This window comes from Squalius cephalus (genome assembly GCF_949319135.1).
Source record: "Squalius cephalus genome assembly, chromosome: 24".
Classification (NCBI taxonomy): domain Eukaryota; kingdom Metazoa; phylum Chordata; class Actinopteri; order Cypriniformes; family Leuciscidae; genus Squalius; species Squalius cephalus.
The window spans coordinates 27,457,470-27,482,584 of NC_137145.1; the positions used below are offsets into that span (position 1 = coordinate 27,457,470).

A 25,115-nucleotide genomic window follows, 5' to 3' on the forward strand; every position below is an offset into this window, starting at 1 on the left:
ATATCCACACCTCCACTACATAATGTTCACTAGGACTTAAGAGAGCGTGAGCGGCCACGGTCTCACTCGTGGTTTACTTTTAACCAATTGAAAGATCAAGGTATTATAAATAAATACAGTTACAAATATGCATTTGCTGTGAAAAACTTCTGTCATGCCTTCAGGTTTTTTTATAATTCAATACAAAATGGTAGTAAAGTGGATTTAAATGAGATCATGGTTCATTAGTTCACTTCCCTTACACGGGTCATGAAATGGAGAATCAAAATGTTCTTGATATTTACACATATATCAGATTGTTTTGATTTGCCAATATATTTGATTAAGAATTGTGATTTATCACAGATATCTGTTAATTTATTCACAATCTTACAACATACTTAAATACAGTTATACACGTTTTCCAACTTTGTTTTTATAATTAATTGTATTCTATTTTTTAACTAATTCTAATTATTGTTTAATACTTTGTGTTGATTATTTGCGTGTAACTCTTAGATGTGATTCTGCAAGGCGTGAAGCTTTACTGTAGTTATGATGATGCGATGAGCTCCTCCATCTTGTGCGAGGGACTGGAGTGTGTTGCTCTGCTTCACTGTGGGGAACAGATGGACACGATGATGCATCAGCCCGTTGGCTCACTCCTCACATTAAGGCATATTGTCTGGCAAGTGACCATAACGTCTTAAGCAACCCGATGACAAACCTGCTGAGAATAAAATGAACAAAACCTCTCGAAGTGCTCTGTCTTCTGCATTATCTGCGCTATATAGTCCACATGAACTAATGAAGTAGGATATGCATTTCAGTCCTCGGGGTCATAAATCTTCTTCTGACTCAAACTCAACTAGGACCGGTTTGGATGTTCTGAAGATGCTAAACTTGAGGGAGAATGAGCAGATTGCATAAATGAGGAATAAACTTGGATTTTCCTTTTTGTTATCATTAATTATTATTCGGCTGTCATGAGACATGGATTTCTAACAAAGCAAAATCTGAAGATAACTGGTTGAGATAAAAGTAGCATCCATCCGTTCCTCCATCCATCCATCCATCTACCCTTCCATCCATCCATCCGTTCACCCTTCCGTCCATCCATCCATCTGTCCGTCCATCCATCCATCCACCCTTCCATCCATCCATCCATCTACCCTTCCATCCATCCATCCGTTCACCCTTCCGTCCATCCATCCATTCACCCTTCCGTCCATCCATCCATCTGTCCGTCCGTCCATCCATCCATCCATCTACCCTTCCATCCATCCATCCATCCATCTACCCTTCCGTCCATCCATCCATATGTCCGTCCATCCATCCATCCATCCATCCATCCATCTACCCTTCCATCCATCCATCCATCTACCCTTCCATCCATCCATCCATCTACCCTTCCATCCATCCATCCATCCATCTACCCTTCCATCCATCCATCCATCCATCCATCTACCCTTCCATCCATCCATCTGTTCACCCTTCCGTCCATCCATCCATCCATCCATCTACCCTTCCATCCATCCATCCATCTACCCTTCCATCCATCCATCCGTTCACCCTTCCGTCCATCCATCCATCCATCCATCTACCCTTCCATCCATCCATCTACCCTTCCATCCATCCATCCGTTCACCCTTCCGTCCGTCCATCCATCCATCCATCCATCCATCCATTCCTCCATCTATCCATCCATCCATCCATTTTTCTGTCCGTCCATCCATCCGTTCCTCCATCCATCTACCCTTCCATCCATCCATCCGTTCACCCTTCCGTCCATCCATCCATCTGTCCGTCCATCCATCCATCCATCCATCTACCCTTCCATCCATCCATCCATCTACCCTTCCATCCATCCATCTGTTCACCCTTCCGTCCATCCATCCATCCATTCCTCCATCTATCCATCCATCCATTTTTCTGTCCGTCCATCCATCCGTTCCTCCATCCATCCGTTCCTCCATCCATCCATCCATCCATCCATCCATCATCTACCCTTCCTCCCATCAATCCATCTACCCATCCATCCATCCATCCATCTACCCTTCCATGCATCCGTTCATCCATCCATCCATCCATCTACCCTTCCGTCCATCCATCCATCTGTCCGTCCATCCATCCATCCATCTACCCTTCCATGCATCCATCCGTTCACCCTTCTGTCCATCCATCCATCCATTCCTCCATCCATCCATCCATCCGTTCCTCCATCCATCCATCCATCCATCCATCTACCCTTCCGCCCATCCATCCATCTACCCTTCCATCCATCCATCCATCCATTCGTTCACCCATCATCCATCTGTTCATCCATCCATCCGTCCATCCATCCATCCATCCATCCATCCATCCATTCGTTCACCCATCATCCATCTGTTCATCCATCCATCCGTCCATCCATCCATCCATCTACCCTTCCATCCATCTACCCTTCCATCCATCTACCCTTCCATCCATCCGTTAATCCATCCATCCACTATTCCGTCCATCCATCCGTTCACCCATCCACCAATCCGTCTGTCTGTCCACCCATCCATCCGTTCCTCCATACATCCATCCATTCCTCCATCCATCCGTTCCTCCATCCATTCATCTTTATTGTGATCATGGTCTGTCTGTCGGTACCACAGTGCCTGAGCTGTAGTGCAGAGGACATCATCTGTTCTGCCGAATACTGTAGGGCTGAAATAAAGTTGCTCAGCACATTAAGCAGAGTAAACCATCATTCACACATATATTATCCCCATAACATGCCTGTGCTGTATGTTTCTATGGAAAGAATGATGCCAAGACATGTTTGCATTTGTGTTGTAAGCATCACTCCAGAACTGACATCACTGCCTGCTGTTCATGATCTGCACAAGCTGAGCGACCGGTGTGAGTTTAATCACACTGATGATCTGCTCCAGATCTACATTGAGTCATTTTTCCCCATTATCCATTTGTCCAGAAGTATTTTCTGTTAATTGGTCACTGCAGACACCATCCATCATGGCTCGGATACTGTAGTCCAACTTATTTACATAGAAAGTAAACTACACTACTGAGGGGGAAATATTTTCCTCTTAAAGAGAATCGTAAACGTGGCGGATGGCAGTTCAGCTTCTTGTAGTTTTCACAAAGTTTTCACGCAAATTGAGTTATTCCTCCAAAGTGTCCATTGTAGCAACCTTGTAAACATGACTGTCAGCCAATCGGATTAGAGCTTTTGCCGTTTTTTTACGTCTGAAACTTAAATGATTAAACCTGCCTGCTCATAATTTGTTTTATTTCAGCCAGTCATGGTGTGTTTACAGAGCATTAGTATGCGCTTTGAACGCTTTGAATTATAGATTCAGATGAAATCAAACTGAGGTGATGGATTTCTCACAGTAGATCTGTGAATTACTGCCTAAGGCAAGGCATGTTTGGAAGAATCTGCCTCATTATTGCAGAGCTGTTTTTAATATTATTTTCATAAACCACCTCAAGACACCCAAAGCTGTGCGTGAAAGTCTTATTGCGTTCAAATGTAGAATCTTATTTGGCCGTTTTTCCAATAAACTGCATTATTACCGTGCGTAGTGTGTGCATGCCTCGGGGCAGCGCTGCGCTGTCGTCTGGCTCGTGATCATGTGAGCGAGAGCTGATCTGCAGCCAGTGCTGGTGTCTTCTGCTGAACATCTGTGAGCAGGACCAGGATGGCCTGTGTTCTCAGAGTCTGTTGGGCAGCTCGCGTCGGCTGTGTGAAATGTAAATTAATCGATCTCAACATTGGCTCACTTCAGAATGGGAGGAGCACCTCCTCTCCCCTTCTCTCTCTCTCTCTCTCTCTCTGTGTCTCTCTCACTCTACCAGTCACTGACGTGTTGCTTCAGGGAAACTATCGCTCTGTATCCACACACTCCGGCGAGCGATGCGGGAGAAAGCAGCTTCGGTCGAGTCTTGAAGGCAGGGACGTGTGTGTGCCGTTCTGCTTTGCTCGTCTGTTGGTTTGACTCTTCTCCACTCCGCTGCCTCCTCTCTCGCTCCGCTCCACGCGCGTGTGTGTGTGTGTGTGAGGGCTCTAAGCGCCGGAGATGATCGGGGTGAACAGTGTTCAGGGCACGGGGAAGGTCCGCATGCGGCCCGGCGGGTCCGTGAAGTACGGCAGGGAGGAGTCGCTCAGGCGTCAGCCCCAGCACCGCTCCAAGTCCCTCAAAGTGTCCAATTCTGCCGAATTCAACACCGGACTGCCCAAGAAGGAGAAGGTAACCAGCCTGACATTTGCTGTGGTGTTTGTGTGCCTGGAATGGAGATGATTTATTGGGCATTGTGATGCATATTAACATAATCCCTGTGGTTATTGGACTCTGGTGTTTTTGTGATCAGTGACATGCAGCTGTTCTCCTGCACGCGCACTAACGCTCTTCAGATAGTGCAGCTCTGGTGGTGTAGTTCAGTGTGGTGTGATCGTGTCTGCAGCACTGGACGCAATACTTGCACTCAACAAAACACTGCATTTCCCTCTGGATGAGACGTGTCTGTGTTCTTACACTGGATTTATGTCTGTACCTGAAGCCAACATGATAGATGGCTTTCTTGCTGTTATTGAATGACATGCATGCTGTTGTTAACATCTGTTATTGTGACCGCATTAACGTGTCACCTTGACCCAGGTTAACAGCGTCTCTGCTTTATTGGTCACTGTGTTTGATTTATGATTCGCAGATATGGTTCATGTCAGCGTAACCCGCTCCCTCTTTCACACCCGTGTGTTTTCTGTTCGGTCGGATGTGTGTGATGTGTGTGTCGTCCTGCGGGCGGCATCCCGCTGCCACTGACACACAGCTCATGTGAGAGGAACATGGCTTTGTGTTTGTACACACATTAACATTGACACTTCTCACTTTGGGTAAACTAACATGGGAAAATTACTACACACGCTTATAGTAAACGGCTGTGGTTATTGTTTGTGCATTGGCTGCAATTCCTTTAAAGAAAACTGATGATTTAGCTGGATTTAGAGGCTTAAGTGATGCGAGTTGGAGCATATTGGAGTTTATGGGTATATTTGACCATTTATTTTACTGAATAGCTTTTGTTAAATAATCACTGGTTCAGATTTGTTTGAGTGTATGTATATATGTATATATACACACACACAAATTGTAATATTATAATATTATTAAATATATTTAAGATTTTATAATTGTGTTTAATTGTATTTAGAATAGATTTTATATAATCTTTAGCATTTTCCTCCTCTAGACGTATAGTACAGTATAGATTTGGCAGGAAGCAATGTGGGAGACAGCGAGAGGCGATGAGATCGGAAACCACCGTGAGCCGAGCATCAGCTGTATGTTGAAGTGACGCCCACACGGCTATTGACTACGACAGATTTTTTTGAAACATGGTATTACTATATTTTACATGCATCAGATCACATTTTTTCAGTAATTTTAAGCTGAAGGCAGAAAGACAAAATAATATTTTCAAACGGGTTTCAATTCCTCCAGTACACTTAATCATTCAAACTCGCGCTATTAGTTTGGTCTCAAACAAACATGTCAGTGTTTTGGAAACTCCACATTGTTTACACTCTTCCGGAAATCAGTCTACTTAGTTTTATTATTTAAATATAAAATATAGTTGACACTATTTTCTCATTTGCTAATTTTCTTACCTAAAGTGCCTTACAGTACAGTATGCATTATCCTTTGCAACTTAAAACCTTCCAGTTATCAGACTAGGCCACATCACCCCCTATTGCAACATGGGTAAAGCCGGGTTCACACTGGACGATTTGGCCGTCTGAGACTCATTTTGTGAATCCTGAAAGATTCCTCGGATGCTTGGCCAAAATCTGATCCTGGACCAAAATCATTTTGACATGTTCACCGACAGCTGATTAATGACCATTGTGATCAAATCTGAGCTCTGAATAAGTTCTGCCTGTGTCTGAAGGTTTGAGGCTCAGTCCTGCCGTGTGACTTCTCCTGCGCCAGCCGTCAACTCAGAGACCAATAGGAGCGCAGAACCTGATAATGCAATTAGTGACACAACAACAAACCAACACTGGCTGGAGACTGTTTTTGTCTGCTGGCCACCATTCCTGTCCCGCATGTAAACACTGCTCGCGTCACTGAACGTGTCGAGTCTTCATGTGTGTGTCAGCAAAAACTAATAAACTATTTAGAAAGGGAAATATAAATATTAAATAATTTAATTAAATCAATGGCTGGAGTGTAGCTTCAAGTATTTGTCAGTGAAGTAAACGCCGCTTCAGATTTTTCGTGTAATTATTCAAGTCAACAGGCATAAAGAACAAAGAAATCAACTCTACACAGTGAGTGTTCTCTGTATTATTGTTTGAGATATATCTATTAGATATATCTAATGCAAAGATTATATATTCTGACTAGTGCTAGGCAACGATTAATCATGTTTGTGTTTACATAATATACGTGTGTGTACTGTTTATAATTATTTTGTATACACACATATGCATGTATACATTTAAGAAAAATGTGTTATTTATATATAAAATATTTATATGTAATATAAATTATGAAAAAAATTAGACAGTATACATGCAAATATTTCTTAAATATATACATGCATTTATTTAAGAAATATTTGCATGTATACTGTCTATATTTTTTTTTTCATAATTTATATTACATATATAAATATTTTATATATAAATAACACATTTTTCTTAAATATATACATGCATATGTGTGTATTTACAGTATAAATACAAAATAATTATACACAGTACACACACATATATTATGTAAACACAAACTTTTATTTTGGATGCGATTAATCATTGCCCAGCCCTAACTGTGACACATTGCATGATCTACAACACTGAACTGGTTTGGCTTTGAAACCTCGCCACGACAGGCATTGAGCAAGAAGTGCATTTGATTCACATCAGTGTTCACCGATCTCGTGTGCGCTTACACATACATGCGTTCAAAAGCAGACATGTGTCAGTCAGAAAGCACAGACTGGTTTCATGACTTCTTTTTTTTTTGCACCAGTACTTCCCAGTACTACAAGACCACAGCCATACGGTCATGACCCATCATGTGTGGTCTAGCAGCTTCACGTAACCTCAGCTGACGTGTGTTCAGTGTTATGAGAGTCTTCTCAGGGTCGCATCAGTGTTACGGTGAGGTTACTTCATGTGAAATGTGTATCAGATGACAGTCTGTCTATTGTATCTGGCATGCTCATGAATGTAGCGACGCTTGTCATTTGAGACCTGCACGGATGTGTGGCGTGGTTCTGCATGTGGTCTGTGTCCTAATATTCATGCTAACAAATGAGATATCTGCAGCATTTTGAGGTTTAGCTTGACCTTTTCGCTCATACTTCACGCAGGAGTCTGGGGGTGCATTTGCATAAATACTGCAAATGAATTGTGTGACATTTTCACAATGAATTTCACTGATGACATTGCATGAGAAAGATCCATTAGTGTCCAGAGGAGACAGTGTTTCATTATAACCGATTCTACAGTGGCTGACTTCATAATAACTCAGTGAGATGGTATATTAAATTAAAGACCACAAGCATCGTTCTGGTACGTTTTACACAGCCATGATGTTACAGTCACACAGATCACACATAACATGGGACAGATCTCATATGTTAAGAACAGTTATTTCAGGAGGCTAAATGAGTATCTTCTGCTTCAGGTGAATATGAATTCTATTAAAACTGAATGCATACCATACTAAGCCTTTTTCTTTTTCTGTTTTTTTCCATGCAGGTGTTGTATAACTCCATCAAGAATGAGAAGCTGGAATGGGCCGTGTAAGTACTTACACATTCACCACCACCATTCATGTCTGTTAAAGCAGAAATAAAAAGAGTTGACAGACAATTGTGGAGAAAAAGCAATGAATTGTGCTTTATAAGATCTGGAAATGTGCAGGCTGGATTCAAGCTGGCATTCCCTTGAGCACATGCAATATTCACTGGCCCGCAGACCCTACACCACCACCTTTCTAAAGCCTCGAGTCCTTACAAGGGGTGAAAGAAATGACTGGTTTTATTTTTATCTTAGTCATCGCTGGCTCTGGTGCCCGTAACTCACCAATACACATCAAATACATGCTCCAATTAAGGCCCAAAACATGTGTGATGGTGTGCTTTTCAGTCAAATGATTAGATTGGTGGCATGTGAGACATGAGCTGTAATTATGATCTTGAAAACATGACATTAGACTGTCAGTGTTCCTCACTGATAACAGTCATAGAGCGAGACATCGTCCCGTTGTGCCAGATTACAGCCAGCCCTCGCCAACTCTCTGCTCCAACCTAGGGGTGTGCGATATTGACAAAACATATCTCTCTCGATATTTTCTGGGATTTTATCAGTAACGATAATTAGACGATATTTCTGGTACCTTGGCAGGTTTATATGAAGGACTAAAAATGACAGAACGAAAAATAAATAAATAAATAAATAAAAGTAGAAATAAATAAATAAATGCAGAAATAATAGTAAAAATAAATACATTTTGGTAATATAAATGGCTATTTCTGTATTTTTACATGTATTTATTTATTTATTTATGCATTTCTATATGTATTTATTTATGTATTTATACATTTATTTATATATTTATGTATTTATATATTTATTTATTTATATATTTATATATGTATTTATTTATACATTTATTTATTCCTACATTTATTTATTTCTGTATTTCCACATTTCTACATTTATTTATTTCTGTATTTCCACATTTCTACATTTATTTATTTCTGTATTTCCACATTTCTACATTTATTTTTCCCTGCGCTTGTATGCTAATTGACCAATGGCTAAGCCACGCCCCCAAACGCGATGAGCCAATCACAGTACGCATAGCTAACCCAATACACTCGGACATTCTCTGCTTCCTCGTCCATTGCAATGCATTGCGGTTATCAGTTTTCATTCGTTTTTATGTTTTTTCTTGTCATTTTAGCTTTTAAACAGCGTGTGTGTGTGATTTTGGTTGGGTGACAGTTGTAGGTTACAGTTTGACAAGAGTTTACAGTTTGACAAAAGCACAATGTTGTGTTTTACACAAATATAAGTAGGCTAAACACTTTGCAGTTTTAATTATGTCCTGTATGAACAAAATGGAGTATGTTTTTTATGTTTCCACTGTTCATCGCGCCCCGGCGCCCGCTCTCTGACACACACACACATCCAGCATGCAATCTTGACATCGCAGCCTGTTCTTCTGCGCTCCCACCAAACGCGAATAGAGCGTCAAATTCGCGCGTATCCGCGTCTAGTTCGACGCTTGAACATTTTGAATCCAAAGCGAATAGGACGCGCGTATAAAGCGAGCGTTTGAAGCGAAATAGCACCAAACTATGACGTTTACACTGTGAAGTGTGAACTGTAAATCTTTGTTCTGGAGCTGAAGCTTATCGACCTTCTCAACAATAAAATTATTAATATAACCCTCCAATGCATATTTAAGGCCCTTTTGGTGACATCTAGATGATATATAATCTTTCTGTCTCTAAAAAATCATCAATTGCCTCCTGTGAAATGTCTCCGACTGTGACAGCTGCCATAGCGCCTGTTACCGAATGTTGACAGAGTGAGTGGAGGGGGCGTGGTTAGCCATTGGCAATTAGCATACATGCGCAGGGAAAAATAAATGTAGAAATGTGGAAATACAGAAATAAATAAATGTAGAAATGTGGAAATACAGAAATAAATAAATGTAGAAATGTGGAAATACAGAAATAAATAAATGTAGGAATAAATAAATGTATAAATAAATACATATATAAATATATAAATAAATAAATATATAAATACATAAATATATAAATAAATGTATAAATACATAAATAAATACATATAGAAATGCATAAATAAATAAATAAATACATGTAAAAATACAGAAATAGCCATTTATATTACCAAAATGTATTTATTTTTACTATTATTTCTGCATTTATTTATTTATTTCTACTTTTATTTATTTATTTATTTATTTTTCGTTCTGTCATTTTTAGTCCTTCATAGGTTTAGGACTGCCATGGACTGTTGACTCTAAAAGTTTTTGATTTTCTTCATACTCTGTGTGGTGGTCTGTTCACAGCAGGGACAGAAATATTTTTTTTCCAATATGTTTTAATAGATTTTTACCTTTTATGGGCATTTTTACTTTTATAAATCTATTTTTTAAATCTAATTAAATGCATGCATCATCTTTTGTGTCAATTTTATCAATTAAATCGAATTCAATTATAATAAGACACAATAGGGCTGTTACCAATCAAATTAAGTATGAACAAAATGCATCTTTGCAGTGCAGAGGAAACACAGAAGCTGCATTTAGATGCATTTACACAGACTGTTCAATGCAGCTCAGAGGTGACATGAATAACCTGCAGCTACAAATGCAGAAATAATGTTTTAAACATAAAACGTTGAATATTGATATTTGAAATGATTTACAACATGAAAAGATACTTTAAATGTGAAATAAATTAAAACCACCAGTAGGTGGCAGCAGGTCACCGTTAATGAGTTAGTCATTCAACCGATTCTTTCAAATGGCTGATTCATTCAGGAACGAAGCATGTGACTGTCTTAATCAATCTTAGTCATTGATTCAACTGATTCGGTCAAAAAGCTGAAAGCTACAGAGATGCAATTATAGTGCTGTGTCTTTTTTTTGGTGACAATTTCCGTTGGCAAAATAGAGCAAAAACAGGCAATGTGGTGTCTAAAATGTAAGTCACTTGATATTAACTTCGTTTATTAACTTAATAATACTTAAAAGTACAAAATCACATTTGTTATCAAGCTGATATCTGGAGAAAAACTGCACTCTTTGTGTAATATTTATAAACTATATTAAGTGATATAAATAAATGCTGTAAATGCGCACCCGCACTAGTCTAATCTACAAGACTACATCACGTCATGTGCTTACACCCATGCTCTCTCTGGGTGTGTGTTTGAGGGAAATACTGGATAATGTCAGATCGCACATCGTTAAAACAACAATTACGATATTATCGCAGACGATATATATCACACACCCCACTCCAACCACAAACCAGAAACGATGTACATGGAGTATACAGTAGTTATTTGCAGATTAAATATAAAGTGCTATCATGTTTGAATATATTCTGTTTATTAAAGCAATACACCCTAAGAAACCATTGTACAAAGAAAACAAAGCAATAAACATTAAAACATGCACTGTTTTGAATGTATAAACACAAGATAAGAACACAAAACATATACATATATGTGATTGCGTAAATAAAAAAAGGACAAAAAAAGAAAAAAAAAAACTGCGGTAATCAACATTATGCCTGATTTAGTATTGAAGCTGGAATGTTTCTTTAAATTAGGGATGTCCCGATCAGGTTTTTTTGCCCTCGAGTCCGAGTCTGAGTCATTTGATTTTGAGTATCTACCGATACCGAGTCCCGATCCGATACTTCTATAATACATAAAAAAAGAATAAAGAAGAGCGAAAAACAGATCCAGGATGTTCCTTATTTTTAATTTAATTCGCCTTATTTTAACATTCAACAACTATGTAAACAAACAGAGCACTTCTGTGAGGTAGCTTGAACAATCAAGTAATAAATAACATAAGTTCTTCACTTTTGGACTGCGTGCAACAGTAAATATAAAAAAAAGTGTAATATATAAACAAATAGCACCTCAACTTAAAATACCCAGCAGACATGTAAACAAATAAAAAAATAAAAGTGCCACAGTGTTTGCAAAGCCAGTAATGTGCTTTTAGGAACTGCACTCGCCGGTTTCACACGGCACACGTTAGCAGAGCGTGCAGCGCGTATTTTTTTCGGCGCCCATGTTAACAGATTAGAGCATTCACACCGCGCGCAGAGGCGGCGCGGCAGCGCGTAGCAGGTGCAGAGCAGAAGCAGCAGTGCCGCGATCGTTTCGGCGCCGAGTCTATTTTTGCTGCGCCGCTTACGCAGAATTAAAGTGACAATGCATTGATCATGGCCAAAATACACCGCAGTTTTATCCAAAAAGTGCATTGATGATATCTATTGTGTTTTAAACAGTCGATCAAATGACCAACAGCCATTTAAAAATAAAACAAATGTCCAAAAACAAACTTGTTGCCAGAACAATAAAAACAAAGATGAACCAAAAGTTATATGAAATTATTAATAAAATAAGCTTCTTGACAAGTCTTTTCTCTTAAATGTATTTGAAAACGAAATAAAGCAATGCCAACTTATCCATTATAGAGTACTCTGTCTTTACACAACCCGCGGTTCAGCCGCGCGTGACAAACGCTGCCAGTGTGAAAGCAAAACGCGCGTGTCCTGCTCCTGCTCACCATACGCTCTGCTAACGCGTGCAGTGTGAAACCGGCGTAACTCTGTGCCACCGCATAACTATAGATGTGTTAAAAAATAATGAGAATATATATACATATATATCCGAGTCCTGATCGGGAGGTAACGTCCGATTCCGATCGAGTCTGAAACCACGTGGATGGGCCCGATTTCCGATCACGTGATCGGATCGGGACATCCCTACTTGAAATCAACATTTCTACAAAGCAGTGTTCAGCAGAATGGTTGCCAAACAACGCTCGATGGTGTTTTAAGCCCCCAATGGCTCCTTAGAGGCAGCTAACCCTACCCTCAACCTTAAACCTACCCATCCCCTCGCTGCCTGGAAGGCGCCGTTGGGGGCTTAAAACACCAAACACCGCCAAACAACACACCGACCACAGTGGTGCAGTAATACTGAATTAATGAGGTCACAGGTGTGTTTATAGAGTATTTTACAACAGCTGCAAACATCAAATATTTTGCAAAGAGGGAATTTGGCTAAAAATGGAGTTCATAGATGTAGAAAAATGTAAAAAATAACAAATAAAATCTGTTTCTGTTTCAATGACTGAAGTCTGACAAGGATGACAGAATTGTAATGTTGGGTGAACTATCCCTTTCTATTTGTTGAAGATTAAAAAATGTAACAGACATTTTGAAATTTGGCACATTGACTGTAAAGGGTCTGAACATTTCTCATTTAGTTTAACCCTTGAACTTACACTTTTAAAACTTGTTTGGTCCGCATTCAGTTTTTACTGGGATTCTTTGGAACTTTTCATTTAAAAAAAATCCCACCAATTTTGTTCATTATGTACAAATTTGGCTCAAAGGTTCTTTGGTGTAAACCTTACAAAAGTTACAGTTTGTATTTTATTTTTTTAAATAAAAATTGTTGCTCATCAATGCGCTCATGAACAGGAGGAGAGGCATATTGAAATGATACTTGGTAAATGTTATTGCCATCTTACCCTGAATGTACCGGAAGAATCATGGGACAACACCGACTTCTGCCCCAGAAATCTCAGTAAAGATGGTTAACACATGAGTAATTACAGTAGGCATGTCAAGTTGTGAGAGTGGTCTCTTTAGATTTCAATGGCCAAAGTTAATTCACTAATAAAGTTGACCGTGAAGACAAGTGCTGCTATGTCTTAGCAATGCTTTTACATGATAAGGTGACCCTGGAACGATGCCATGAGGGCCAACAGTTTCACCACAATAGTGTATTCTGCTGTAGATTTTTCTCTTCTTTCGCACCTGACTTAAATTCACATCTGACAAGTCAATTCTGACCGCATAAAATGCCTAAGAATTATAGTTACCGGACCACAATCTAACCTTACCTAAGAGTCTCACACTGAGTCGAACGACGTCTCGTTCCTTTTTGAACACTATCACTGGGGAATAAGATCTCTAGTGTTCCCCTAACCTGCCCCGCAGCATTAACCAGACCATGCCTTCGAATAGGCTTTAATCACGCCGGAGGATCTCAGAGCAATTTCAGAGAGAATCCCACCAGCAAAAAAAATACAACAGTTTTTATAGAATACTGTATATACCACGGCAAAGGTGACATGATTCTTTACATCATTTTCCTACAATGTGATTGGTTCTTATTCAGAAAACCCTTCTGTTACTAGGTAGAAGCTTTGTTATTCAAAGTCATGAGTTTATACATTTAGATATCTGTCTTTCATTTCACCTTTTGTTATATTCGGACATTATTCAGTCACACTGACTGACTTGAACTGAACATTTCAGGTTTCAAAAGCATATAATTGTTAATCCTGCAATACAAATAAATGTTAGTTATAGTTAATTAAAAAATCCATCACACTTCTTAGAACCGGTACACAGTGTTGGTAACATTACAAGTAACACAAGTTATGTAATCAGATTACTTTTTTCAACTAGTAAAGTGGCACATAACTTTTAAAATGTACAAAATAATATCTGTTATGCATACAATTAAGACAAGTGACTTTGTTTTCCCATGTACTGACCGACAGCTCTATTTTCCCCATGTTGAGAGAATCGTAAGTGCAGAGGCGTGTGTGTGTGTGTGTGTGTGTGTGTGTGTGTGTGTGTGTGAAAACATGAGTATTGTGGTTCTAGACTAAATGTGAACATCATTTTACTCATCTCACTTGCACAAAAACACATTCAGTGTTCCTCAAAATGAATAAAAACGTGAAAAGCAAACTCTAATTATTACGCAAACCTTCAATAATTAAATGTGTTAAATTACACAAATATACTTTGTATTTAATCTCACTTTATTAACCAATGTCTTCGCTGCTGACCTTCAATGATCCAATGCAGCCATACCAATAAGCAAAAATGACTTTGTTTTTATTGCTGAAGTAAGAGTGTTGAACTTTCTTCTCCTGCGTCCTATTCTTCTTTGACCCAGAACTGCAGCAGCTGAAGGGTTTGTTTGAGCGGCGCCCTCTACTGTACAGACGTGAACTCACATTTCCTTCAGCCTGAGGCTATTCATTTCACTGTAGGAAAGGGCTGTTGCATTTACCAAAAATGTACCGTGTGTGTTATTAAAAAACAATCAAGCAAGCCCAGTCCAGAAGAGAAAAAGTGACGCTAAAGTAACGTAATGCATTACTTTCCATAAAAAGTAACTAACATATTTAGTTACCTTTTTAGCGAGTAGCGCAATATTGAAAAGCATTACTTCTAAAAAAATAACATTCCCCAACGCTGCCAGCAGAACACCAGAAAATACCGTAACGGACTGTTATTACCTAACCTCTCTGTCTGCACTCAGCACTGTGGTGAAAGTATGCGCACTCTCCGTGTGACATCATCAGCAGGGTCCGTCCACACTGTCGTGTGCAGCCCAACTTTTGTGTCCAGAGAACAACAGCACATGTGCAAGTGACTTGAGCGCTTGAAACAGAGTCCACTGTAACGCCTCTTTCCACGCTCCCGGCCAACGGAGTACACTTTTGAAAGGCTTGCGTGCTAAACTGTGCGCGAGACGGAGCGTAACGCTGAAAATGAAGTATACCCTGGCCTTCAGGATGACTTTCAGGGATGGAACAGACCCAAACAGGGGCACATATCAGTCCCTCACCCACAATCTGATGGAGATGTCTCTGTATCTCACCCTAATCTCAGCCACTCAGCTGGATCTGTAAGGGCTACAAAGGGGCCGAGAGCAACACACAGTCACAAGCCCGTATTCCTAGCGACTCCCCTGCTGCCAACAAACAAATATGGCTTGTTGTCTTTGTTTACAAATCTTATGAGTTTTGAGAATATATTTTAACATCTAAAGTAATTTCAGTATGTTTTCAGATATTTCATTTTGTCTTGGGGTAAAATGGACACAAATCCATCTTTCATTTCTTTGGTGTCAAAGGTTACAAGTCAAGTCATGTCATCTTCATTTATATAGCGCTTTTAACAATACAGATTGTTCCAAAGCAGCTTTACAGTGATAAGAGGAAATTACAGTAAAGTGTTTTGGCTTTACAGCAGCTCTAGAATAAAGTTATTGTCCATCTAAAGGTAGTTTTGATTCACTTCCGTCGCAACGATCATTAGTTATTACCTTAGGGGCCGCTAACACGACACCGTTTTAACAGAAAACTCTTAAGTTCTTTCTGCGCAAACTTCAAAAACGCGAACCAGTGAGAACGCCGACGACGTGCACATGCGTATTACGAGTTCAGTCTAGAGGTATGCGTGTTTGAATATATGTGCGCAGGCGTGTAGTCCTTCCCTACAAACCAACACTCAACAAACTACTTGTCTGGCCTTAAAATTAATAATACAGAATTCCTATCGCTTCCACGTAGCCACGCAAACTGGAATTATCCCGACAACGTTTTATCTGTACAGAGGTAAGGGAAGGGAAGGAGGCCTTGACAGGGGAGAGACTAGTTGGCACTTCAGCACTGCGTTGTCGTCGTGTCCAGGCGCAGGTCCTTCATCAGATCTGGATACGGCCTGGATCCGGCAGGCTGCGGGAAAACCTCGGGATAAACAGAGAGACTAATATTAGTGTAGATGCCATCCTTCTTATGATGTAACGAGTACATCAAGATTTATGGGAAGTGTTCCTGGTTCCGGCTGACCTAATCTATGCAGCCTAACACTGAATTATAGAAGTCTATAATGTATTATGTGAATGCTAGGTCAAAGAGATGTGTCTTTAGTCTAGCTTTGAACTGACAGAGTGTGTCTGCTTCCCGGACAATGGTAGGAAACCATTTAGTGCTTTGTAAGTAATCAGTAATATTTTAAAATTGATGCGATGTTTAATAGGAAGCCAGTGCAGTGTTGACAGAACCGGGCTAATATGGTCATACTTCCTGGTTACAATTATACATTCTTCACATGTGAAATAGCCTTTGCCCTCCAACAACGGTGAACTCTTTCTGATTGCTCTGCTATACAAGCAGCACTTATTTAGTCTGGCCCTGTCCAGTGTAAATCAGAGTGAAAGAGCCAGTGGAAACACATGCGACCTGTGAACTTTTGGTCAATAGCTGTAAATAATCGACTCATTTAAAAATGTTTGCTGCTGTATTTTATATTGTATTAGAAAATCATAAACTAATGAAAATGAAACCGCTATCGTCAGATGTATGAAATGTCAGTTCCAATTGATATTTTAATAGATTGTCAACATTTCTCATCTGGTGATGGTTTAATATGTAAAGTATTTCTTTGTGTATGTTGCGCAGACGTTTCCAGCCCTATTTCATTAGATGGTTTTATTTAAATGTGCAAAAGTGCGGCCGATTCACATAAAGTGCGGTTGTGTTATTAAAGTCTGTTCATTTGTCATCTTGCTGAAATAATCTGCCTCCATCATCATATATCTGGGTTTATATAGCGTTTTCTACAGTACGTAGAGACTGAGCACCAAACAGAGAGAGGGAGAATGAAAGGACCTGTAATGTGAAGTTGAAATGAGGGTGAAATGAATTGTTTTCTGATTTGAAGTATGTGGATGGTTTATTTTGCGAGTAAGTAAATCCCATCTGCCGGTTAATGGTGTGATTCAGCTCGAGTAAGTGCAGGAAAACTTCTAAAAGGGTTATTTATATACCGAGACTAGGGACTGTGCTGTGAGTCTGTCTGCAGGCTGAGACTACACTGACTCGATGCCTAAGTCAGTATTTATTAATGTTTCTTTTTGTCAGCTTTTCTTTTGAAGAATATTCTGTGTACGTAAAGGGCATCTTTGAGCATTTATACTCCTCCTGACACTCGACTAATGTCACAGAGGAAGTAGTGGTCTCGAGCTTCAAACATATTATTGCAAGCCGAGGTAAATGGCTGCTATTGGGATTGTTAGTTTCCTAGCAACGTGACTGACAGAAGCTCAGACCTTCAGGACAGAGTCCGGCAGAGTGCTCGCATTTACTGGAGAACCTTGCAGTCTTTGTCCCTTCATGCATCTCCTCAACCATTAATGTGTAGAGGCGCGGTAGTGAAGTGTCCGTTTAGTGGCATGTGCCCAGTTACAGACCCTCTTCAAGTTGTGACCTCTGATGGTCATGCGGCGGTCACATGATTAAAGCTGTCTGTCTTTAATCTTCTCCTCCTGCTGTGTGAAACAAAGAGAAGGACACCAGATTTACCACTGTTAGATTAAAACTTAAAGGCGAGCTATTATGCAAAATTCACTTTTGCATGCTGTTTGGACATAAATGTGTGTTGGCAGTGTGTGTGCACAACCACCCAATAGTGATAAAAATCCACTCACTCCTTTTTTATTAATCCCCATAAATCATCAGCAGTGTCTCCCAACGACCTGTCTTCAGCATGCGGCTTTAGTGACGTCACTAAGCACAGGCCCCGCCCACGAGTGTTGACAGACACTGCCGTTCTAACATAGCCCCGCCCTGATCGAGTCCACAGCTCCTGCACTGACTGCGAGAATGTCTCCCAAGCGTTGTAGGTGTTGTGTGGCTGGATGTATTAATCCACATAGCTCTCTCTATTTACTCCTGAAATCTGAGGCAGCCGCTGAAGACGAGGTGGAATTATTTTGTATTCAAAGAAAATGCTCCCTCATCTCTACCAAAATTCGTTTATGTACTTATGCACTTCTTATACTGTGTTTACTCAGCTCTTACGGTGATTTTCTGAAGTAAAACTGACGCTTTATCTTTTGTGTGATGTACAATAAACTTTATTAAACTCATCAGTATATTTTTGATCATCATTCTGACCTGGTCGAAACAGCAGACTTGTAGGCTATTAATAGTGGATACATACAAGCAGATGACAAACGTTAATATAACCGTAATTAAACTACTAAACTATACCTGTTCCATCTCTATACAGCACTCTGACTCTGTAGGCATTATTGTCCGACTCGAAATGAACGCCGTTACTGAGAGTTTCTGATATTATCATCATTCCGTGAGATGAAATTGTCCTGAGAGACTAAGCGTGAGCTCTTGAAGCTCCGCCCCCTGTGTCGTGCAGCAGCAGCTCATTTGCATTTAAAGGGCACACACTAAAACAGCGCTTTTTTCTGAGCACCAAAAAATGACAATTTAAACATGCTGTAAAAAATGATCTGTTGGGTATTTGAGCTAAAACTTCACATACACACTCATCAGAGACTTATTTTACATCTTGTGAAAAGGGGCATAATAGGTCCCCTTTAATGCATATTTCACCCAAAAACGATTTTTTTAAAACCTTTAACCGGTTTTGCACCTCCTGTTGAACACAAAGGAGAAGTTTTGAAGAACTGGTTGCAGTAAATGAATGAGCATTGAAGCTTTCAAGCCTTGAAAAGGATTCAAAACACCTTAAAAGTAGTTTATACAAACCTAAACTAAAGTCATGCACTGCTGTTCAAAAGTCTCTTCTGCTCACCAAGGCTGCATATATTTGATACAAATACAGTAAACACTGAGAAATATTATGACAATTTAAAATGTTTTCTGTTTTCTATGTGAATATATATATAGTAAAATGTAATGTATTCCTGTGATCAAAGCTGAATTTTCAGCATCATTACTCCAGTCTTCAGTGTCACATGATCCTTCAGGCAAGGAACATTTATGATTATTATCATATTTATCATTATTATATTATCAGGATTCTTTAATGAATGGAAAGTTCAAATAAACAGTATTTATTTGAAATAGAAATCCTTAAAAAATATACATCTTACTATCCACAAACTTTTGAATGGTAGTATACATTCATCATGCATCAAAGGTTAATCGCAAAAACAAATTTAAAATGTTAAAGTTGGAAATAACAATATAAATGACGTGCACAGGGGAATTCTCTTAGAATTAATATCTTTGCATTATCTAAGATAAATATGTGTTGATTTTGGGACTCAATTTCAAATAAATATGTGTTGTTTTGGGACTCAATTTACTATTTTGCAAATCATATAATCGGCCAAACTTGGCCAAAAAATTTACTAATATCTATAACATAATACATTATAATATAATATTTTTTATACAAAATTCAGTTTAGTGTGTTAACTGCAGCTGGCATATAGCTGACTTTTGTGAATAAGTTGCTATAAAAGAGCACATGAATTACATTTGCAAGAATGGCAATGACTCAGGGTGTGTTGACACTGGGCAGGTTTGGTTGGATTAAAGCGAACTCTGGTGCGATTGCTCTGTTAGTGCGACTCACTTGAATAAGTGTGAACCCTGGTGTACGCCAAACAAGCGAACCGAGACGCTGAAAAGATGTGTCTCTGTCCGCTTCCAAACTAACTCTGGTGCGGTTTAGCCCAAAACACTGCATTGTTTTAGATGCTCAGTAAGTTCAGTCGCAAAATTTACTTCATAAAAGCTGACCAATCAGGCTGTGAACATATCCCTGATAATGTTCGGTGTTAAAAAGGCTAATGTGAACTCTAAACAGGACTAAATGTTTTTTTTTTTGGGCTCCGGACCAAGCAAACTGATCCACACACCCTTAACTACACGGTGCGGCACTATATCTGGTTGAATTGTAACAAGTAAATTGTAAATTTTAGTTCTTGCTGAAATGCACACCAGTTTCATCCCAATTCTATTATTGGGGGTATTTATTTACATTTGGTTACTTAATGCGTTTCTATCGATCGGACAGGTGTCGGGTCATAAAAAAAAAAAAAAAAGTGTAAAATCCAGCCAAGACTCTTTCGAGATAGACAGGAGGATGGATAGATGTGTAAGAGCGCTGACATCCATACAGGAGTGAGCAGTCATGATGGAGTGACTGTGAAGCACTAACGGCCATATGGGGAGCATTGCAGAAGGGAACTCTGTAATAGTTGCATATAGTGCATTTATATCCATTTTGTGGAGAAACATCTATGTGACCTAGTATAAATTGGACTGTTCATTCCAATCAGATGCATGAATTGTCTTTATTTGTTTTTTTGCTGTCATTTAAATGCATGCAAAAGAGGCATTTAGATGCAGTCAACTGCTTTTTCCTGCAAATGACAGATGAGTCAGTGTGTTTCTGTGGGGATTCCTGCAGTGATGTTAAATAACTGCAGACTCTCCCACACATCAGACCATCGCACACAAGTTGTATTTCCACACGTACATTATACAGAACCTGTTCAAACTCTCACTATAGATACTTTATGGTGTACGTATGATGGTCAGGGCTATGGAAGAGTTGTCATGCATGCATTGATGGGATGTGTGTGTGTGTGTGTGTTCTAGCGATGGAGATGAGCTGAAGAAGTCTCTGTCTGAGCTGGCCGATAAGAACCATCACTCTCACACGAAGAGCATCAGTCGCATCAGCAGCGGCAGTAACCCGTTCCTGGACATCGCACATGACCCCAACGCTGCCGTCTACAGAACCGGCTTCCTGACGCGCAAAATACACGCCGACATGGACGGGAAGAAAAGTAAGATTCAGTCCAGAGTTCTGACGTTTGTGCTGTTCATTTCATTTGCAACATCTCAAATACAACAACTGTATGTAAAGTGTATATGATCCATGCAGAAGGATTTTGATACGGTAATACAGTAAAATACTCTGAAACTGTATTGTTTAACTCGATTTAAGACTTAAACTTAAACTTAAACTTAAACTTAGACTCAAACCATGATTTATTATTTTTATTTAAAGTTTAAAACACCATGATAAAAAGCAGTTTAACTAAACATTTATTTTGCTAAAAAGCTGGGCAGGTCATTTGAATGACTTAGATATTGGAAGCATTTTAATGCATTAATTCTTTGTGTAATTAAAAGCCTTTTTCATAAGCAGGTTATATTTATGACGCTTCACAAGTAAAGCTTCTGGGTAAGCAGGGGAAGAGCATTAAATAAGCGCTGTGTGATGTGAACGAGGCTAAAGCAGGTGTGATTCAGTGCTTTGGCAAGCACACATGGTGAGATGGGATTTTGGCCGTAGGTTCTCATATATTATGCCCACTTATTTTTCCTTCCTAATGAGATTCTAGAGTCACTTGAAAACCTGCTGAGCTGTTCGTGTCCGTTTGAAGAGACGTACCGATTTCAGCTCGTCCAGCAAACATGCGGGAAAACAATCTCAAATACGGACAGTTGATATGATCAAAAGGAACATTTAAGATGATGCTTTCAAAAACTGTAAATATCTCTGACTTTGTATAATATACACTACCGATCAAACTTTTGGGATCAGTACAATGCGTTGTATTCAGCATGAACGCATTAAATAATCAAAAGTAACTGTAAAGCCATTTACAACATTAATTATATAAAAGTTATTCTTTTGAACTTTCTATTCATCAAAGAATAAATTCAGCAAAAAAAAAAGTTCAACATTGATTATTATCAGAAATGTTTCTTGTGCAGCAAATTATCATGTTAGAATGATTTCTGATGGATCATGTGACACTGAAGACTGGAGTAATGATGCTGAAAATTCAGCTTTGATCACAGAAATAAATTACACTTCACTCTATATCACATAGAAAACTGTATATCACATAGAAAACAGCTTGTTTAAATTGTAATAATATTTCACTGTTTTTACTGTATTTTTGATCAAATAAATGCAGATTTAGTGTGCAGAAGAGAAAACATCTTACTGACTCCAAACCTTTGAACAGTAGTCTGTGTAACAGGGTTAGATATATAATAATATAGAGAAGGTGTTTGAACATGTCTAACGGGGTAAACTGAGACCTGCACTGGTTTGTGATTTACTGGCCGGCTCTGGCAGAAGACATGAGTTTATTGGGCACGCCACGCTCCAATGCCAGCCATGCCAGTGCGGTCTAATGAGCGCATTACAACCAGGATAAAAACAGCAGGGCTTTAGTGATCTGATGCATCACATGCTGAGAGCATTCAGGCCAGGGTCCCAGAGGTGCCATCAGTGAGACGCGGCACACTTCTGAGAACCCTAAAGTGTTCGGATGCTTCCCAAAGCTCCTAAAGCACTGCCGTAAATAAAGCTGTTCTGCAGAGGCACCATCACGGGAATCATTCGACAGAAAAAAGTGATGCCCTTCAGAGGGGGAGCAGAGTGCTGAAGTGTCTCACTCAAAGGGTAATGCTCATCCTATGTTTGACCCTTTCTAACACAACAGTATGGAAAATACAGGACTAAAGGAACAGTTAAAAAAAAAAAAAAAAATGTACTCACCCTCATGTCAATCTGAATCCAATGTGAACACAAAGTGAATGAGAACAGATTCTGTTGAGCTCCAAAAGCAGTCCATGTTACTTTTACTATGTTGTTACTGATTGTGATGATTAGTATGCAGAAGCATATTATCAGTGAATAGCATCTTAATTAGGGATGCACCGATATCAACATTTTGGATCATGCCAATAACCCATAATTCTTTATATTTGAAAGCCGATAACCGATATATCGGCTGATTAATCTAAATCCAAATTTTATATAATTTTTGAGAGCCTGATTAAAAAAACAAAAGTCTCACCATTAAAATCCATGTCCCAAGCACACAATTATAAAGTTCTCATTATAATTTTATGTAGCCGATACTTGCACTTGCGCTTCTCGTTGCACTTAACTGGATTTTCCTTTTTTGAAGGGATTCCAATCATATTTCAAGCAATTCAAAAACATTGAGAACAGTGCGCAAAGTGTCCCAGCTTGAAGGAAATAATCCATTATTTATCGACTTTAATATTTCTGCCTAATTTTCTTATTGGACCGATAACGATAACATCAAAAATGATCATGTATCATGTTTGTTCCTCACACAAAGCATAGGACTTCAGGGGACTTGAAAAATAGTGCATGAGTCATAGATGGATTACAGTTATGATATTTTTATATCTTTTTATTTGTCATTTTTGGAGTTTAACAGCCATTGTCACTGTGAACTGCCATTGAATATAAAAAGTCCTCACACCCCTGTTAAAACAGCCAGTTTGTGATGTAAATCATCTGATCAATAAATCTGATCATTTCAGAACTTTTTGCATGTTTAATGTAAAACTACAACCTATGCAATGCCACTGAAAACCCAAATGACACATTTTGCACGTCCTGTGCCCAGCCCTCTTCAGGACTTCAGATCCGGACTGGCTCATTCCAAAACATTCATCTTTCTTTACTGAAGTCATTCTGCTGTTGATTTAGATGAGTGTTTTGGATCAGTCATGCTGAAAGGTGAAAGTTCTCTTCATTTTCAGCTTTCCATCAGATGCCAGAAGGTTCTGTGCCAAAAACTGACTGGTACTTGGAGCGACCCATGGTTCCCTCCACCTCCACTGAAGCCCGGCTCCAGAAAAGCCTGATTCTGCACCATCATGCTTCACCATGGGCATGCTGTTCTTTTGTTTTTGCGCCATGCAGACTTTGTCCTAAAAGTTCAATATTTCCACTTTCAATTTTTCCACATGGTTTTGGGAGAATGAATAAATGTTTTTGCAGAGTTTAGTTAGGCTTGGATGTTTTTGTGTCAGAAAGGCTTGCATCTTGCCATTCTGCCCAATAACCCAGACAGATGGCGAATATGGGAGATCCAGTCAAACCAAAAATTATTTCGACACCAGATATAATTTATTCTTTTTTTTTTCACTAGTGGGTGCAGGACTCTATAGTTCATTTATGTAAGTGAGGATTGCAAAATAAAGTAAACTGTGACATTATACCCAAAAATTCATACAGTGACTACCAGTAACATTTATACAAATTTGGGACCAAAAATTACTGAGACACTTTGACCTGACCATCTCGTGTTTTTTCTTTAATTGCTAATGCGACCTTTTTACACACAGACTGAACAAAATGAAGCATCGCTTGGTAATCGGTTGAGCTAAACTGGTATTATCTAATTGTGTAGTTACATTTAACAGCTGACAGATATTCAGCATATTTCATGTGTGAGACAGTCTAACAGAAGGATGGACAAAACCAGAGAAATATCAACTGATTTGAGTTCATGTCATATTTTATTACCATTTTCTAAACTATAGTGAATAACTGTGATAAGATGAGAGATGTTAAAGTTGTCTGAATAAATTTTGGTTTGACTGTAGTCGTCACATGTAGGGAGCAACCAGGGCTTGCCAGAAAGAGCTGTCTTCTCATCAGTTTCGGCCCTGTTCCTGATCATGTGACTGTTGCGCCGCACTTTCTCCACTTGTTGATGACTGTCTTCACTGCGCTCCATGGTTTATCTGATGCCTTGGAAATGTTTTTGTAGCTCTTTCTTGAGCAAAACCTTTCAACAATGATCCATGGCTCTTGTAGTAGCAGCAACTTAGAAGATCCTACAAGAGCAGCCGAGGTTTATTTGGAGTTGATCCGAGTCCCTTCAGCTGAAGACAGAGCTTGAG

The 25,115-nt window shown here is 39.2% G+C and overlaps 1 protein-coding gene across 7 annotated transcripts in view; it reads left to right on the plus strand.

Moving 5' to 3' along the window:
* Positions 1–25,115, plus strand: part of psd3l (pleckstrin and Sec7 domain containing 3, like) — a 127,234-nt gene that overhangs the window by 93,102 nt on the left and 9,017 nt on the right. For 6 of the 7 annotated variants that reach the window (XM_079862232.1, XM_079862233.1, XM_079862234.1 and 3 more), the window contains 2 exons: positions 7,739–7,782; positions 21,021–21,211. In XM_079862232.1, coding sequence (XP_079718358.1) covers positions 7,739–7,782; positions 21,021–21,211 — 235 coding nt within the window. Of the gene's footprint in view, positions 1–3,734; positions 4,221–7,738; positions 7,783–21,020; positions 21,212–25,115 lie in introns of those variants that run through there. The other variant, XM_079862238.1, reaches the window with a different exon arrangement.